The sequence below is a fragment of the Dendrobates tinctorius genome, unplaced genomic scaffold, assembly GCF_039654945.1.
Source record: "Dendrobates tinctorius isolate UK_male_01 unplaced genomic scaffold, ASM3965494v1 ptg000155l, whole genome shotgun sequence".
Lineage (NCBI taxonomy): Eukaryota > Metazoa > Chordata > Amphibia > Anura > Dendrobatidae > Dendrobates > Dendrobates tinctorius.
This window is the reverse complement of record NW_027361822.1, coordinates 11,909,737-11,928,534: the sequence shown is the minus strand read 5'-3', so window position 1 is coordinate 11,928,534 and position 18,798 is coordinate 11,909,737. Positions and strand designations below refer to the sequence as shown.

The window sequence follows — 18,798 nt, the reverse complement described above, 5'->3', positions numbered from 1 at the left end:
CAAGGCATTACTGGGAACGCTTAGGCCGGTAATGCAGCACGGGACGCCGGAAGGTAAATATATCCCAATTTTTTTATTTTTTATTCTTTTTTTACAGGGGTATGGTACCCAGGGCCTGGAGGACAGTCTCCTCTCCTCCACACCGTGGGTACCAACCGCACATGAGACGCTTAACTTCCCGCATGGTGGGCATAGCCACATGCGGGAAGTAAGCGGTTCTCATGCATTCCTATGGGTGCGGAATCGCGGCAATTCTTTGCGATTCCGCACAAAAGAATGAGCATGCTGCGATTTTTTTCCGCAATGCGATTCCGCCGCGGAAAAAAGCGCAGCATTAGCACAGCATGCGCGGAATGCCATAGGAATGCATGGGGTGCGTTCTGTACACGATTTTTAAACGTTTTCGCACCGAAAATCGCGGCAAAAACGCTTAAAAATCGCTACGTGGGCACACAGCCTTAATGAATCAATAACAAGGATTTTTATGGGAGCTTGAACGTGACCTTTTCCTTCATTCACAGTGTGAGGAGATAGCCATGGACCTTCTATGACATGGAGCACAGGTACGTCAATCTTATTTTGTGTTTATTAGAGATTTGCTTGCTCGTCAGTAGTGATGAGCGAGTATACTCGTTGCTCGTGTTTTCCCCAGCATGCTCGGGTGTCCTCCGAGTATTTTGGCGTGCTCTGAGATTTAGTTTTCGTCGTCTCAGCTGCATGATTTGCAACTTGTAGACAGGCTGAATACATGTGGGAATTCCCTAACAAATAGGCATTCCACACGTATTCAAGCTGCCTAGCAGTCGCAAATCATGCAGCTGAGGCAACGAAAACTAAATCTCTGAGCATGCCAAAATACACAGAGGACACCCGAGCAGCGAGTATACTCGCTCATCACTACTCATCAGTTTAAGTGCACTAATTTCACCTGGAAAGTGTTCACCTTCAAGAATCAATGTTTCCATTTCGTGACAACAAGTAGAGGAAGAAGCGCAGCATGGATCTCATGTAAAAATAAGGACTATATTAACATTTCTGTCCTGCATCTGGTGTGGGGCATGTGTGTCTTTGTTCCTCTCTGCAGGGAGCATCCCTAATATACAACCCTGCAGAAAGGCTGGAGACTCTGCTTCTGGAACATTCTATGAGTTAAAAGTAAATGTTTAAGAGGGTGGGTGTGAACACTTCTGCCCATACAGGGGGCTGATCTCCAGAAAAGAAGAACACTAAGCCACATGTTTACTCATGCAGTTGGTACAGTGACGCCGAGGGGTGAGGATCTGTCGGTGAGGTCCTGGTGCCTCTGTATGGATGGCCTATGGAGATTGGTTGCTGGCTGCAGCTAGATACACATGCTAGGGTTTTGATATCTATCGTCTGGATGTGAGGAACTATCTTAGACTGTTGTTGCTGGCTGGAGGGGTATACATGTACTACGGTTGTGATATCTGTCATCTGGAGGATCATATGCTGTGACTGCAGAATATACCAGAAGGAGATACCAAAAGCTGTGGGCCAACCAAAAGTTGGGAGACAGTGGGTATCACCAGGTACTGCGGCAGTGGAACTACGGATCCGGGGTTGGAACTTGTGGACTGAGGGCATTCTATTTTGGGTATCTACCTGGAGTTGCTGTATGACCGTGGATGGAAAAATAAAGCTAACTGCATCATTAACCTGCCTAGGTGATTAATACAACCCACGACCTCAAATCGTCACAAGTGGTGGCAGCAGTGGGATCACCTATCTCTGGTCAGCATACCAGGGAAAGTTACTCTACGGTGACTTGGCAGAAGAGATGGCAGACTCCAGCTACAAAAGGCTCAAGATGGAGGAGCTGAGAGCTTTTTGCTCTGGGAGAGAGCTGGTGTGATTGCCTGAGGACAACTGGGAGACCCTAATACAACACTTAGCCAACTGGGACCATAACCACCCACAGGAGGGAGTCAGTTCAGACATGCAGGAGGGCTGCTCCTGGGAGGGACCACAGCCCAGTGCTTTCATTCAGATGGCGGAGGGTCAAACGACAGTTCAGGTGGAGTGTCATAAAAAAACTTGGCACTCTGGTAGAATTATGTTGAGAAATATAGTTCCTTTTAGGCTGGTTTCACACGTCAGTGGCTCCGGTACATGTAGTGACAGTTTCCTCACGTACCGGAGACACTGACACGTAGACACATTAAAATGAATGTGTCTCTGCACGGTCCGTGTGAAAAACACAGACATGTCAGTGTTCATGGGAGCGCATGGTCTGCAAAACTGCTGAACATGTGCACACAGAGAGCAGTTCACACTGTCCTCTGTGCTCACGGACAGCCTCCGGGGAAGAAGCACTACTATAAGCGCTGTTCCCCGGTGGCTGGTGCTGACCGCGGCTGTCATTCTCTCCTGCTCTGCCGGCAACAGCGAGCAGGAGAGAAGAATGAAAAAAACCCGATGTGGGGTCCCCCTTATATTTGTAACCAACCTGGCAAAACTCAGAGCTGGGGGCTGCTATTTTCAGGCTGGTAAGGGGCCATTGATCTTGGCCCCCACAGCCTAAAAAAAGCAGCCCTCAGCTGCCCAGAAAAGGCACATCTATTAGACGCGCCTATTCTGGAGCTTTGGTTCTTCCTACTTGCCCTGTAGCGATGGCAAGTGGGGTAATAAGGGGTTAATGCTACCTTTCTATTGTAAGGTGACATTAAGCCCGGATTAGTAATGGAGAGATGTCAATAAGACACTAATCCTATAGTAATTAAAGGGTTAAATACAATTAGAACAAAGTATTTTAATGAAAGAATACACTACACAGTTTTAAAATCTTTATTACACTCCTAATTCCATTGCGATGCCATTGTTCTCCTGTAAAATGTTTAAAATAATAAACCAAAAATATACAATACGTGTCTGGCGCTCAGTCACGTCCCACGGCGTAATCCATCTTGGGGGGGTTAATCAGTTTACAGGCGGAGCGCTGCTAACACAGCCACTCCAACTGTAAACTACTGGGGAATGAATGGAGGCAGCCGACGCATGCTCAGTAACTAGCGGTGAAGTCACCGCTCATCGCTGACTTTGCGCCGGCAGCTTCCATTCATTCTACAGTAGTTTACAGAGTGGCTGTATTAGCGGCACTCCGCCTGTAAATGTTTATTGATGCTGAAGGGCGAGGATCTGTTGGTAAGGCCCGTGGATATTGGGTATCAGTTGCCTGCTGGACTTTCATACATGTGCTATGGTTGTGATATCTATCATCTGGATGTGAGGAACTATCTTAAGTAGTGATGAGCGAGTATTCTGAGTATACTTGTTTCTCGGGTTTCCCAGAGCATGCTCAGGTGGTCTCTGAGTATTTTGGCGTGTGCGGAGATTTAGTTGGTCGATGCAGCTGCATGATTTGTGGCTGCTGGACAGGCTGAATACATGTGAGGAATGCCTGTTTGTTAGGAAATCCTCACATGTATTCAGACTGTCCAGCAGCCGTAAATCATCCAACTTAGGCGATGAAAACTAAATCTCCGAGCACGCCAAAATACTCGAAGATCACCCGAGCAACGAGTATACTCACTCATCACAAATCTTAAGGACTGTTCCTGGCTGGAGGGGTATACACGTGCTACGGTCGTGGTATCTAGAGGAACATAGTTTCTAATTGCAGACAGTAACCCTCTTATAGGGCCTAAGGCTGGAACACACAGCTCTTTAGTGTGGAACACTAGGAGTTAATTTGAAAGCAATAACCAGAATTTTCCACATCAGCAATATCTCAATGTGGATTCAAGACCATACCTTGCATGTGTGGAAGGTGAAAGAAGTTTTGCATTCTAGTTGAATTCAGTACCACTGTCTTTGCTAACACAATAATCTAGATTGTTGAGGAAAAGCAATGCCACCCTACTTTAGAGCTGCATTTTAGTAAATGATGGAAAATGTGGTCAGTGCTGAGAAATACAGTCAGATACTTTTCCATCATGCAATACCATCAGGGAGATATCTGATTGGCTATTTAAGGTTGTTCTCCTAATGCTAAATAAATTTGGACCCAATGTCATCAATACCTATCTTTAGTGTAGAGTAGAACAAGGATTCCTGGAAGTGTGAGCCCTGATCTCAACATCGAGTATGACTAGAATTACAAGATGAGACAGAAGGATTTGCACAAGTCTATACACACAGAAGATCTGTGGTTAGTTTTCCAAGATGTTTGGAACAACCTCTCTGCTGTGTTCCTTCCAAAACTGACAGAAAGTGTCTGTGGAAGAATTTAAAGCTGTTTTGAAGGTGAAGGATTTTCCCAAAAATATTGATGGGATTTAGATTTTTCTTGTATTCACTCACTTTGCATGTTGTTATACATTTATTTTTTAAAACATTCTTGCTTTTGTACCATTTTTTTTCCCCCACTGGCAAATTTTTGCACAGAACTGTACATATCTGAGTTTCTTTCTTGACATTTTAAATGACATTCCTTATTGGTATACGTAAGACATCTTCACCAATACATGCACAATGAATTCGACTCCGCATTATCAGAAGGTGGGAGGGGAAGGGAATGACCTTGTCATAGTCTCTAAGAGCATAATTATGTCACTATGAGCAGTGCTGGATATAGGAGATGTTATAACCTGTATCTCTGGTCAGAGAAGATCTGTCCTGCCAGAGATTAGTCTGACTGACCTGTGGTTACACATAGCGATGCACCAGCGATCCCGACAACGATATGGATCGCTGGTGCATCGCTATGTGGAGATCACCCACAAAAAGGATCAAGAGCCGGACCTCTGATTTATAGAGTAGATGGCACGAGCTGTTACAACCTGCTACAGGCCTGACATGTAATGTTCTGCTAAAACGGTAACTGCAGCGAATCACTGTCCAGGGAGACCTGAATCGCGTACACAAACTGCTGTGCTTCATGGGTTACCGAACACACAGCTCCACCCTACGTGTGGCGCTCACACACTAGTCCACTCTGTATGCATAGCACATGCACAATACCACACCTATCACAAAGCACACGCATGGCTCCTTAAGTGTCACACAAATGGATCCACTTCCTTCACAACACACTCCCATGGCTCCATACACGTACATGTGAAGCGGGACCAGGACACACGTGTCTGCTGTGAGCTGGAACAGAGTTCTGATTGCCCCGCAACCCATCTTCTAAACGGATGTCTGGGTGGTGTGATGGAGTACGTTCCTTACCTCCCTGTCCATGGAACCGGACCTGGCAACAAACAAGACAGAAGACCTTGGGTCCTGGTAAACAGGTTCGACGTTACTGTGTAATTCGTTCACACCTGGCTGCAGCATACAGATTAGTGATGTTCCCTTGGTTTTGTACTCCATCAGTCCTTGTCCCCGTCCTAATCAATAGACAAAAAGACAGCACCTCAAACGATGGTGAAGAAAAATCTTACATTTTATTCTGCCTCCTGTGGCAACGTTTCGATCAGAAGATATTTTTCAAGCTTGAAAAATATCTTCTGATCGAAACGTCGCCACAGGAGGCAAAATAAAATGTAAGATTTTTCACCATCGTTTGAGGTGCTGTCTTTTTGTCTATTGATATAGAATCCTTTCCAGGATGGACTCCCTAGTTTTGGCGTGCGCTTTGAAAACTTGTCTTAAAGACTATGACAGATATTAGGTGCGGTTTAACCCCTAGTTTCTTGTCCCCGTCCTGTCCTGAGACCCACCACCTTCACCTCACTCTTCAACCCGATTGACATCTTCATGAGGGAGACAGAGGCATAAACCTTAGGCCCAAGACTGTCCAAGCATCCAGACGTGACTGAAGCTGTGTCTTCATTCTTTTAGGAAACTAATACTGACTGGACCCATTCTCTTCTGCTACAACTTAGCTGCACTTGCACCTGCTAACTCTGCTATGTTTAGCCTTGCTCTCCACCCCGAACTTGCACTTGATGAGTCCTAGACTAGACTGTGTGACAGTCCTTACGACACTAACTAACCCAGAAACATTTTCTATAAAACCTCATCTAACCTCTCCCAAACTGTGGGCTAATCCCAGCTGTAATAACTATCTAATCCCTAGAGTAGTGCAAACTGTACTATATACCTATCTGCTGTATGATTCCTAGTGGACAAACCTCCTGCATTCCCAGAGACAGCCGTAGGCATAGCCTGCAGAAGAACTGAACATAAAGTACAACACAGGCCATAAAAATAAAATATATAAAACTCAACAGCATCGCCACAACGTCTTCTTCATCCCAGCTTCCCCCTTTACATATACAACTCCATTCTGTACACCTCGTCCACACGCAGCTCCGTTCCGTACACCTCGTACACACGCGGCTCCGTTCCGTACACCTCGTACACACGCGGCTCCGCTCCGTACACCTCGTACACACGCGGCTCCGCTCCGTACACCTCGTACACACACGGCTCCGCTCTGTACATCTCGCACACACACGGCTCCGCTCTGTACACTTCATCCACACGCGGCTCCGCTCCGTACACCTCGTACACACGCGGCTCCGCTCCGTACACCTCATACACACGCGGCTCCGCTCCGTACACCTCATACACACGCGGCTCCGTTCCGTACACCTCGTACACACGCGGCTCCGCTCCGTACACCTCGTACACACGCGGCTCCGCTCTGTACATCTCGCACACACACGGCTCCGCTCTGTACACTTCATCCACACGCGGCTCCGCTCTGTACACTTCATCCACACGCGGCTCCGCTCCGTATACTTCATCCACACGCAGCTCCGTTCCGTACACCTCGTACACACGCGGCTCCGCTCCGTACACCTCGTACACACACGGCTCCGCTCCGTACACCTCGTACACACACGGCTCTGCTACATCCACCCTGTAAACCCCTCCTGACCCCACACAGAAACTTCCCCTCATCCAGCACCATGACAACCAGCACAGCAGAGTCCTGCATACACTGAGGCCCCTGATCATGTGACCCCTGACTCCTCCCCTCCTGTGACCTCATCCCAGGTCCTGTGCGCACAGAGCAGCCATATATGTGGAGTGCGGCTCTGCAGGTGGAGGTAGGTGAACATTAACCCCTTCATTACCAGAGAAACCTGCTTTTCTCTCAGGATGAGGTTGCCTTCTCGGTATTACAGGACTACTTGGGGGGATACAGGTGCGATTATCTATAATTTTGACCTCTCGCCCCTTTTTGATATAAGACCCCTCTTCTTACCTGATCCGGTCCCGCTTGCAACTTTGTCTGCTGTTGAATTAATAAGGCCGGGCTCACACATGTGAGGAACACGTCCGAGTCTCGCGTGTTAATACCCAGCACTGCCGCCGGCACTCAGGAGCGGAGCGTGTGGCTCCATGTATTGCTACGCGGCCGCACGCTCCAATCCGAGTGCCGGTGGCAGTGCCGGGTATTAACACGCGAGACTCGGACGTGTTTGTCGCATGTGTGAGCCCGGCCTAAACGTGACACCGACCTCACAAGAGGCCACGTGGCGTCCTAATAGTTCAGCCTCGTTCACACATACGTGTTGTGGCTTCTGGTTTCCCACCAATACATACATGCATCCATCATATTCTATGGTGTTAGTCACATGTCCGTGTTTTACCAGCAGCACAAATGACATTTGCCAAATGGGTCCGTGACACAAACATATCTGTGTGCCGCCTTATTTATCATTGCAAAGAGTAAGAAGAGCTTTGTCACTTATATATGCACTTGGACCAGGCACTGGTGGTAAAAGGGAAAACGCAGTCCGGGCACTGATGGTAAAAGCGGACACACGGACCTGGCACGGATGGTAAAAGCGGACACTCGGACCGGGCACTGAGGGTAAAAGCAGACACACGGACCTGGCACGGATGGTAAAAGCAGACACACGGACCAGGCACGGATGGTAAAAGCGGACACTCGGACCGGGCACTGAGGGTAAAAGCAGACACACGGACCTGGCACGGATGGTAAAAGCAGACACACGGACCAGGCACGGATGGTAAAAGCGGACACTCGGACCGGGCACTGAGGGTAAAAGCAGACACACGGACCTGGCACGGATGGTAAAAGCAGACACACGGACCAGGCACGGATGGTAAAAGCGGACACTCGGACCGGGCACTGATGGTAAAAGCGGACACCCGGACCAGGCACTGATGGTAAAAGCGGACACACGGACCAGGCACGGATGGTAAAAGGGAAAACACAGTCCGGGCACTGATGGTAAAAGCAGACACACGGACCAGGCACGGATGGTAAAAGCGGACACCCGGACCAGGCACTGATGGTAAAAGCGGACACACGGACCAGGCACGGATGGTAAAAGGGAAAACACAGTCCGGGCACTGATGGTAAAAGCAGACACACGGACCAGGCACGGATGGTAAAAGCGGACACACAGACCAGGCACGGATGGTAAAAGCGGACACACGGACTTGGCACAGATGGTAAAAGCAGACACACGGACCAGGCACGGATGGTAAAAGCGGACACACGGACCAGGCACGGATGGTAAAAGCGGACACACGGACCTGGCACAGATGATAAAAGCGGACACTCGGACCGGACACTGATGGTAAAAGGGAAAACGCAGTCCGGGCACTGATGGTAAAAGCGGACACACGGACCAGGCACGGATGGTAAAAGCGGACACTCGGACCGGGCACTGAGGGTAAAAGCAGACACACGGACCTGGCACGGATGGTAAAAGCAGACACACGGACCAGGCACGGATGGTAAAAGCGGACACACGGACCGGACACTGATGGTAAAAGCGGACACACGGACCAGGCACGGATGGTAAAAGGGAAAACACAGTCCGGGCACTGATGGTAAAAGCAGACACTCGGACCGGGCACTGAGGGTAAAAGCAGACACACGGACCTGGCACGGATGGTAAAAGCAGACACACGGACCAGGCACGGATGGTAAAAGCGGACACACGGACCGGACACTGATGGTAAAAGCGGACACACGGACCAGGCACGGATGGTAAAAGGGAAAACACAGTCCGGGCACTGATGGTAAAAGCAGACACACGGACCAGGCACGGATGGTAAAAGCGGACACACGGACCAGGCACGGATGGTAAAAGCGGACACACGGACCTGGCACAGATGGTAAAAGCAGACACACGGACCAGGCACGGATGGTAAAAGCGGACACACGGACCAGGCACGGATGGTAAAAGCGGACACACGGACCAGGCACGGATGGTAAAAGCGGACACACGGACCTGGCACAGATGATAAAAGCGGACACTCGGACCGGACACTGATGGTAAAAGGGAAAACACAGTCCGGGCACTGATGGTAAAAGCGGACACTCGGACCGGACACTGATGGTAAAAGGGAAAACACAGTCCGGGCACTGATGGTAAAAGCAGACACACGGACCTGGCACGGATGGTAAAAGCGGACACACGGACCAGGCACGGATGGTAAAAGCAGACACACGGACCTGGCACAGATGGTAAAAGCGGACACTCGGACCGGACACTGATGGTAAAAGGGAAAACACAGTCCGGGCACTGATGGTAAAAGCAGACACACGGACCAGGCACGGATGGTAAAAGCGGACACACGGACCAGGCACGGATGGTAAAAGCAGACACACGGACCTGGCACGGATGGTAAAAGCGGACACTTGGACCGGACACTGATGGTAAAAGGGAAAACACAGTCCGGGCACTGATGGTAAAAGCAGACACACGGACCAGGCACGGATGGTAAAAGCGGACACACGGACCAGGCACGGATGGTAAAAGCGGACACACGGACCTGGCACGGATGATAAAAGCGGACACTCGGACCGGACACTGATGGTAAAAGGGAAAACACAGTCCGGGCACTGATGGTAAAAGCAGACACGCGGACCAGGCACGGATGGTAAAAGCGGACACACGGACCAGACACGGATGGTAAAAGCGGACACACGGACCAGGCACGGATGGTAAAAGCAGACACACGGACCTGGCACGGATGGTAAAAGCGGACACTCGGACCGGACACTGATGGTAAAAGGGAAAACACAGTCCGGGCACTGTTGGTAAAAGCGGACACACGGACCAGGCACGGATGGTAAATGCGGACACACGGACCAGGCACGGATGGTAAAAGCGGACACACGGACCAGGCACGGATGGTAAAAGCGGACACCCGGACCTGGCACGGATGGTAAAAGCGGACACACGGACCAGGCACGGATGGTAAAAGCGGACACACGGACCAGGCACGGATGGTAAAAGCGGACACTCGGACCAGGCACTGATGGTAAAAGGGAAAACACAGTCCGGGCACTGATGGTAATAGCGGACACACAGACCTGGCATGGATGGTGAAAGCAGACACTCGGACCAGGCACGGATGGTAAAAGCGGAAACTTGGATCAGGCACTGATGATAAAAGTAGAAACACAGACCGGGCACCGATGGTAAAAGCGGACACTCAGACCGGACGCTGATGGTAAAAGCGGACACACGGACCAGGCACGGATGGTAAAAGCGGACACTCGGACCAGGCACGGATGGTAAAAGCAGAAACTTGAATCAGGCACTGTTGGTAAAAGTGGACACACGGACGGGGCACTGATGGTAAAAGGGACACTCGGCCCGGGCACTGATGGTAGAAGAGAACACTCAGACCGGGTACTGATGGTAAAAGCAGACACTCAGACCGGGCACTGATACAAAACTCTGACACCAGGACCATTTTATTATGCTCCTGTTTAAGCACGGACGTGTGACTTGGGCCTTAGATGGGAACTTTCTCCATAAGTTCTACATTCTCCATCACTAGATTATTTATTTCCCACAATGCCATTTGTTGTGAGAAAAGCATCCAGCCCCTTTATAAAATGCTGATCTAGAGTCTGCCATTACTACCTCTTGTGGTCAGGCATTCCACAGTCTGACTGCTCTAACTGTAAAGAACCCTTTCCTATTTACCTGCTAGAATCATCTTTTCTCCACGTATAATGAGTGCCCCGGGTCCTTCGTGTGCACCTTTGGAAAAAATAGGTCATGTGCCAATCCTTTGAATTGACAACTGTAGTGAAGCGGTAACACCGTATGCAGTGACCCAGCAAAGTTCAAAGCTAAAGTCTCTTTAATGTTTAACTCACAAATAATGCACAGCACACGATATCCTCCGTATCACAGCCGGGAACCATATCCTCTGGATTACAGCCTATAAACACGCCAGTCCACCTCCTGAAACCAGTTTCCGTGAGTGACTGCACCATTGTTTACGCTGTGGGTGCCAGGCCTTTCAGCTCCCATGGCTGTTTGGCTCCGCTGGCCTGTGTTGCCTCATACAGGTGGAGTTCTGCCAAGCCGACTGCTCGACACTCTAGCAAACACCAGTCTGACACTGAACCTGACACACCAGAACCCTATACTGCAGGGTTTTTAACTAGCAATATGTGGCCTTGGGCCACTTGGAAAACCCGGACTGGGAATTAACCTCCGCTGTTAGGTACGCCTGGATTTCTCCATGGATACCCATCACCTCCACTTTCCATCCTTTGGGCTTGTCTCCGGCAACAAGGGACCCATGGACCAAAGTCACTAGTCTCACCGAGTCCAGGAGAGCCTCTGTTTGGTGCCCATTCACAAGTACCTGGCACAGCTGGGGTTTGCTGGTGGCAGTGCCTTTAGTGGCGTTACTGACTGGCTGGGCATACATAGACATATGGCGACCATACCCGCAGTCCATGGCTTCAGATACCAGCAGGCAGGATGAGACTCCAAAAAGGACCACTGGTACACCCGTTGAGTCCGCACATATGTATTAACTGCCAGTCAGGCAAGGATCTCACCTCTGAGCTTCTCATAGTCCAGGGCATCCTCCCGACTGAGATCCAGGTAAGCCTTCTGGGCATCTCTCGTCATGTATGGTGCCACCAGTTCAGCCCACTGTGACATTGGTAAGCTTTCCAGCTCTACAGTGTGTTTGAAGACGGTGAGGAAGGCCTCCATGTCATCCTCAGGACCCATCTTCCTTAGCTCTGTCTGGACTTTGTACCGGGCCTCAGAACGGATCGGTGTCTGTTATGAATGGGTCACCGAGGAGGATGGCAGGAACAGGCTAAGCCACCAGAAGAACAGAGAGGTTGGTAACTAAGCGGATTGCAGACCCCTGATCCTATCCGCACAACTAGCAATAGCCGTGGAGCGTTCCTATGATGCCCTAGACGCTTCGTCACAGCCGGAGGACTAACTAAGCCTAAAGACAGAAAGATGAAATCTAAACTGCAACTGCCCCGGAGCAGATTCCCAAAGGAATAGACAGCCCCCAAACATATATTGTTGGTGAGACAAGATGAGACACAAACACAGGCAGAGAACAGACTGAGCAAACGGTTGGGCCCAAGCTGTCTAGATAGGATAGAAAAGATACTGTCTGCAATCACGCACAAAACCCTGAAAAAGTCCAACACTACTGATATACAAAAAACCTGAGATCACACGATCTCACCCCCGCTAGATCAGCACTCTGGTATAAACTGGCAGCAAAGCAAAAAGATACTAACATAACAGGGGACTGAACAAGCTGCAACATATGAAGCAGGGCCCAGCGCTGCCCCCAGCAGGGAGCACGCTGAACCCTAGCAGCAAAACAGAAAGCAAAAAAAAAGACACAACCAGATTAGATGCAAAGGATTAGCAAAATAATCACTTAGCTGAACATGCAGATCAGGCAGGGGACAAAAGCGCTCCAAATGCACACTGAGGAAATCACCAGCAACCTCCAAGAGCAGCCAGCTCAATTATATGCTCCCAGCCAGTAATCCCAGGTTTCCAATTATTGTCATCAGGTGGGCAACTTCCATCCACCTGGCCAGCTCCACTACTCTCAGCAACCACCAGAAGGAGCTTCGGCTCAGAACTCCGAGCAAGAGAATTCACAACAGGTGTCACTGTGGAGGGTGCCTCTAGCGTAGCCGCAACCTGCTGTAGAATCTGCTCATTAGTTTTTTGCTGCTGCTGATACAGCAGCTGCAATTGGAGCTTCTCCTGCTGCCATTGCTCTTCTTATTGCTGCTGCTGATGCTCCTGCTGCTTCTGCTGAGTGAGGCCCAACTGCTTCAAAAGCGCCACCATTTTGTCAGCAGGCTTGAGCTGTAGCGTTGCAGGCTTAATCACTGATATGCAGCACGCTTTGGGTTATGCCTCAATTCACACTGCCCGTACTCTCCACCATATGTAGTGCAGCGGTAACACCGTATGCAGTAATGAGGCAGTGACCCAGCAAAGTTCAAAGCAAAAGTCTCTTTAATGTTTAACTCACAAATAATGCACAACACAGCCGGGAACCATATCCTCTGGATTACAGCCAATAAACATGCCAGTCCACCTCCTGAGACCATTGCCATTGGCAACTGCACCGCTGTGTACACTGTGGGTGCCAGACTTCCGTGGCTCTTTGGCTCCACTTGCCTGTTTTAGAATCATAGAGTTTTGCCTCACACAGGTGGAGCTCTGCCAAGCTGACTGCTCTGCACTCTATCAAACACCAGAATGACACTGAATCTGACACACCCAAACCCTATACTGCAGGGTTTTTAACTAGCAACCTGTAGCCGTAGGCCACATGGAAAACTTGGTCCGGGAATGAAACGGACTGCACCACTACAATCTGCAGTCTGTTTCAAACACAAAAGCCCAGAGCAGGTTTTCCCCAAATCTGCCTTGGACTACCAGCATGTCCAAGCCCTACACTCACTTTAGTCTGCATTGCAACCACAGACACGTCTGTGACTGCAGTGCAGTCTCATGGCCTCAATACGCCTCCGTGCGCCTCCTGGGGGGAACATGCAGTGACCTTCACATGTAACACCAGTCACTGCCTCACAACACACATTTATACATGTAAATGTGAACTCCTCTGAGGCATCTTTTTTGTAAGCTAAACAAGCCCAACTTTTCCAACCGCTCATCATATTAGAGGTCTTCCATCCCTTGTTATAATCTAGTTGACCGCCTTTGAACTGATTCAAACTTCTGAATATCCTTTTTAAAATGTGTAGCCCAAATCCGGATCCCAGATTCTAGATGTGGCCTCACCAGTGATTTATAAAGAGGTAATAATACATTGGGATCGCGGGATTTTCTCTCTCTTGTCTGCTTTTGCAGCTGCTGCTTGACATTGAGTACTGCTGCTCAGCTTACTTGTAACTAGAATACCTAAGTCCTTTTCATGTTTGTAGTCCCGAGTATACTCCCATTTAATGTACAGTTGCTTCTCACAAAATTAGAATATCAACAAAAAGATAATTTATTTCAGTTCTTCAATACAAAAAGTGAAACAAAATGAGTTATATCATACTCACCCAGGGGCGGTCCGGGTCCGGTTTTGGTCTGATGGGTGTAGCGGTCCGGCGCCTCCCATCTTCTAACAGTGATGTCCTCTTCTTTGCTTCCCATCGTGGCTCCTGCGCAGGCGCACTCTGCCCTGTTGAGGGCACAGCAGAGTACTGCAGTGCGTAGGCGCCGGACCAGGTCAGAGAGGTCTGGCGCCTGCGCACTGCAGTACTCTGCTCTGCCCTCAACAGGGCAGGTAAAGTACGCCTGCGCCGGAGCCACGACAGGAAGCAAAGAAGAGGACGTCATCGCTAGAAGATGGGAGGCGCCGGACCCCGACACCCATCGGACCAAGACCGGACCGCCCCCCGGTGAGTATAATATAACTTGTGGCGTCATTGGTCATGAAGGGGTTAATGTTGATGATTATGGCTTACACAGTCAATGAAAACACAAAAGTCATCTATCTCAGTAAATTAGAATACTTTATAACACCAGCTTGAAAAATGATTTTAAAATCCGAAATGTTGACCTTGTAACGCCGGAGGCAGAGTATCTTGGTCCTTGTTCCTGTCCAACCTCCAGGAGGCAGAATATCCTGGCCCTTGTTCCTGTCTACCCTCCAGGAGGCAGAATATCCTGGCCCTTGTTCCTGTCCACCCTCCAGGAGGCAGAATATCCTAATCCCTGTGTTAATGTTTGGAGTCTTGCCCTGTACCTGTTTCCTGTTGTGTCTTGTTTCCTGAATCCTGGATCCTGGATTTGTTCCTGTACCTGACCCTGTCTGAACTGTGTCCTCTGTGGTGTTCCTGAGGTCCTTCCGTATCTTGAACCCTGTGTCCAGTGACTTGACTCTTTGCTACATGACTTTCTGTGATTTAACCTGGGTTCAGGTTGGAAGTAGGAGCCTGGTCTGCCTGCTGAGTTTCTGCTACTCTGTGCTCAGCTTGTTATTCGGTGCAATACCCGGCCGGTTCCAGTCCAGCCCGGCCGGGCTTGCACCAGACCGCTTTGGTTCCTTTTTAGGTCGCTGCCTGATGTCCGTGGCCTTTTGCCCGGAGCCTGATGACCGCGGCCTGATGTCCGGTGTCTGACGACTTTTTCCAGATGTGCTGTGCCTGATGTCCTCCGCCAGATGTCCAGATCCTATGCTTCCTTGCCCGATGTCCGGAGCCTGCCGATCGCTGCCAGAGGTCCAGAGCCTGATGACTGCGGCCGATGTCCGGAGCTGATGTACACAGCCTGATGTCCGGAGTCCGATGCCAGTGTTCTGATGTTCTATCTGAGATCCCGAGTCCTGTTGTCCTGCCTGAGACCTGATGTCCTGTCTGAGACCTGATGTCCGCCTGGTGTCCTGATGTCCGCCTGGTGCCCTGATGTCCTGTTCTTGTTCCTGATGTCCTGTCCGTGTTCCTGATGTCCAGTCCGTGTTCCTGATGTCCAGATGTGTCTCGATGTCCAGTCCATGGTACAGGTTGTCCAGCCCGTGTCCAGATGTCTGGACCAGCCTGTGTTCCAGAGTCGGTCCCGCCTGTGTTCCTGGGGAGTCCCCAGCCTTGTTTCCCGGTGACGACTCTGCCTGGATCCAACCAGCTGATGACCAGTGTTGCCATGCCGAAGTTCCTGTCTTGCCTGTGTCCCAATGTTCCGCTGGTTCCCTGAGGTCCACCTTGTGATGACATCTGTCCTGGATCGGTGTCTGATGTTCTCCTGCTGAGCCTGTGCTACGCCTGAGGCCTGAGAGAAAGGCTGTCCTAGTATGCCCGTGTCAGATGACCCTGGACTGCATCAACCCGTGTTGACCCTTGCCATCGTTTTGACGTCTATCTGAGGTCGGTGTCTGATGTTCTCCTGCTGAGCCAGTGCTACGCCTGAGGCCTGAGAGAGGCCGTACTAGTATGCCCGTGCCAGATGACCCTGAACTGCATCAACCCGTGATGTCCTCATTCCTTCTTCTATGTTCTTGAGTCGTCTTACCTGTCCCTGATGTGCGGAATCGGGAGCCTGGCATATCTATGTTCTGTCTATGTACTTTGATTTCGGTTGAGTAAACTTTATGTTCTTCAACCTGAAGTTGTGCCGTGTCATGTAGTTCCTAACTTCCTAAGTAAACAATTTGCGTGAACATATTCAACGCAAATCAATTTTTTTGTGAAAATTAGTTGAAGCTGTTAAATTTGAATTTCTTTATGGGGTCTTTCATGATTTTACATTGGCTCATTTTCTCATTCAGGTACCTACAATATCAAATATTCTTAGTGGAGATCTTCTACATTAGAGAATCTTCCCGATTGATCCATCAAGGATGGATTGGGATGGGGACAAGATGACAGAGAGATTATTACACCTCACCCTAGAGATCCTCTTCCGGCTTACTGGAGAGGTGAGAGATTCTGATGACGTCACATTACATCATTCTTATCTATGGGAATAACAGATGGACAGAACTTTAGAGGTGAGGACTCTGGAAATGTCTGTAGTGAGATTTATTCATGTGTCTCTCCATAATCAGGATTACACAGTAGTGAAGAATACCTCTTGTGAGCGCTGTCAGGCCCCTGTGTCTGAGGGATGGGGAAAAACCCTGAGCCCAATCATGGGGCCTCCACCTCACCCCCTGATACATGAGGACATCAATGACCAGAAGATCCTAGAACTCACCTACAAGATGATTGAGCTGCTGACTGGAGAGGTGACACTGCTGGGACATTTTACCGTAACGCTATGAATGGATCAGGGTGATGACTGTATCATTATGTGTCAGGTTCCTATAAGGTGTCAGGATGTCACCGTCTATTTCTCCATGGAGGAGTGGGAGTATTTAGAAGGACACAAAGGTGTGTACAAGGACGTCATGATGGAGGATCCTCATCCCCTCACATCACCAGGTAATAGGACTAAATACACATGGCCTATAATTATCTGTATGTAAAGAATGAATTCAGTCCCTGTATGTGTTTCCTCCAGTTCTATCCAGTAAGAGGACAACACCAGAGAGATGTCCCCGTCCTCTTCTTCCACAGGACTGTAAACAAGAAAATCCTGATGTTCCTCAGGATCATCAGGTAGATGGAGAGACGGTGTCATGAGATCTCCCCTATGATGTGTAGATGGCTGTGAAGGTCTTGTGCTCAGTCTTGTTTTATCCACCAGTATTATATGTTTTATACTTGTGTAATGAGAACGGTGGAGATGGCAGGATTAGAGCTGATCATAGATGTGACTTCTCCATCTTTCTGTGACTTACAGTATTTGTTCCAGGGTGAAAATCTGACCCATATTAATACTACAGAGACATATGTGTGGGACGATGAGTGGTTTAAAGTGGAGATTATTACAGATGATGACTTGGGTGAGTAGTAACCACTAAATGTAGAGAATGTCTGAATTACAGCAATCTAATTCGGAAATTGGAGCATGATTTTATCTAGGAGAGCTTTGCTAAAGCCACTTCATCAGGTGAATGTACATGAACAACCTTAAAACTAAGAATAATGATAAAGTATGTCCAAACTTTCTGCCTTTCTACTTGTACAAACAATTTGTAGACTTGCCATCAAACAATATAATTTGTGACTTACTGTTACAGACAGGGGTACAAGCAGTGACCCATCTTCCCTAGCGGATATACCTTATAATGTTGGTAAATATACTGTACAGTTTGAAATATATAAAGCTCTAGGGGTTCAAGTTAAATCAGTGCTATTCTTTGTTTTCTCAAAAATGACCTAATTTTAAACCTAAAGGGGCTGTCCGGTCTTAAGCTACAAGTCTGCAGTGACTCTGTTACTCCAGACTTGTCAGTCCTCGTGCTGCGAGTGTTCTCCAATGCTGTCGTCAGGAGCTGGCAATCATGTGACCACAAGTATACGTTATGCATACTCCCAGCCACATTCCGACTAGACTTTCTGGCCTCGCTCAAAACACTTGCATTGAGCGTGGCTGAGCCCATCTAGTTGGAATGTGGCCTAGAGTATGCTTATCGCAGAGAGCATCCTCACAGTGCACAGATGCATAGTATAAGAGTTTGTTCTCTTTCCTCTTCAGCACAGATCATACATTGCATAGAGTTTGGAACATTCTTCCCAAGATAGTAACAATCCCACTTCCATTTCTCTTTTTTGTAAATTCACAGTATTAAAGGTTCCCATACACATTAGATAGCTATCGGCCAAATGACCGTTCAACCGACAACTATCTCTCCTGACTTCTCCATACACAGGAACACATAGCTTGGCCAACTGATCCTTTGTTCTGTATGAGAGGGCTGCCAAACTACTTTGGTAGCAGTGTATATTCGTTGAAAATAAAATGATCAGCAATTGGAAATCTAATGATTTAGCAGAAACACTCACTAATATCATAAGAAAGGCAGAGAAATGTGTTACCTCACCTTGTGTGGTCAAAAGAAAAGGGAAAGCGAGCAATTAGTCATTGGATATAATTGCATAACTCTCAACCGTCCCGGGAGGTCAGGGCAATATTCCAGTTTTCACTTACTGTGCAAAGTCTCTCTCCTACCATCTTCACTGTTCCATAGTTC

At 48.8% G+C, this 18,798-nt stretch overlaps 2 protein-coding genes across 2 annotated transcripts in view; both read left to right on the top strand.

The window, feature by feature from the left end:
• The window catches only part of LOC141051007 (uncharacterized), an 850,460-nt gene that overhangs the window by 569,010 nt on the left and 262,652 nt on the right, over positions 1–18,798 (top strand). The window lies entirely within an intron of this gene.
• The window catches only part of LOC141051018 (uncharacterized), a 32,197-nt gene continuing 20,394 nt past the window's right edge, over positions 6,996–18,798 (top strand). Inside the window, 6 exon segments of the mRNA XM_073547807.1 lie at positions 6,996–7,022; positions 16,489–16,638; positions 16,768–16,947; positions 17,020–17,143; positions 17,223–17,320; positions 17,517–17,607. Of these exon segments, the coding sequence (XP_073403908.1) occupies positions 6,996–7,022; positions 16,489–16,638; positions 16,768–16,947; positions 17,020–17,143; positions 17,223–17,320; positions 17,517–17,607 (670 nt within the window).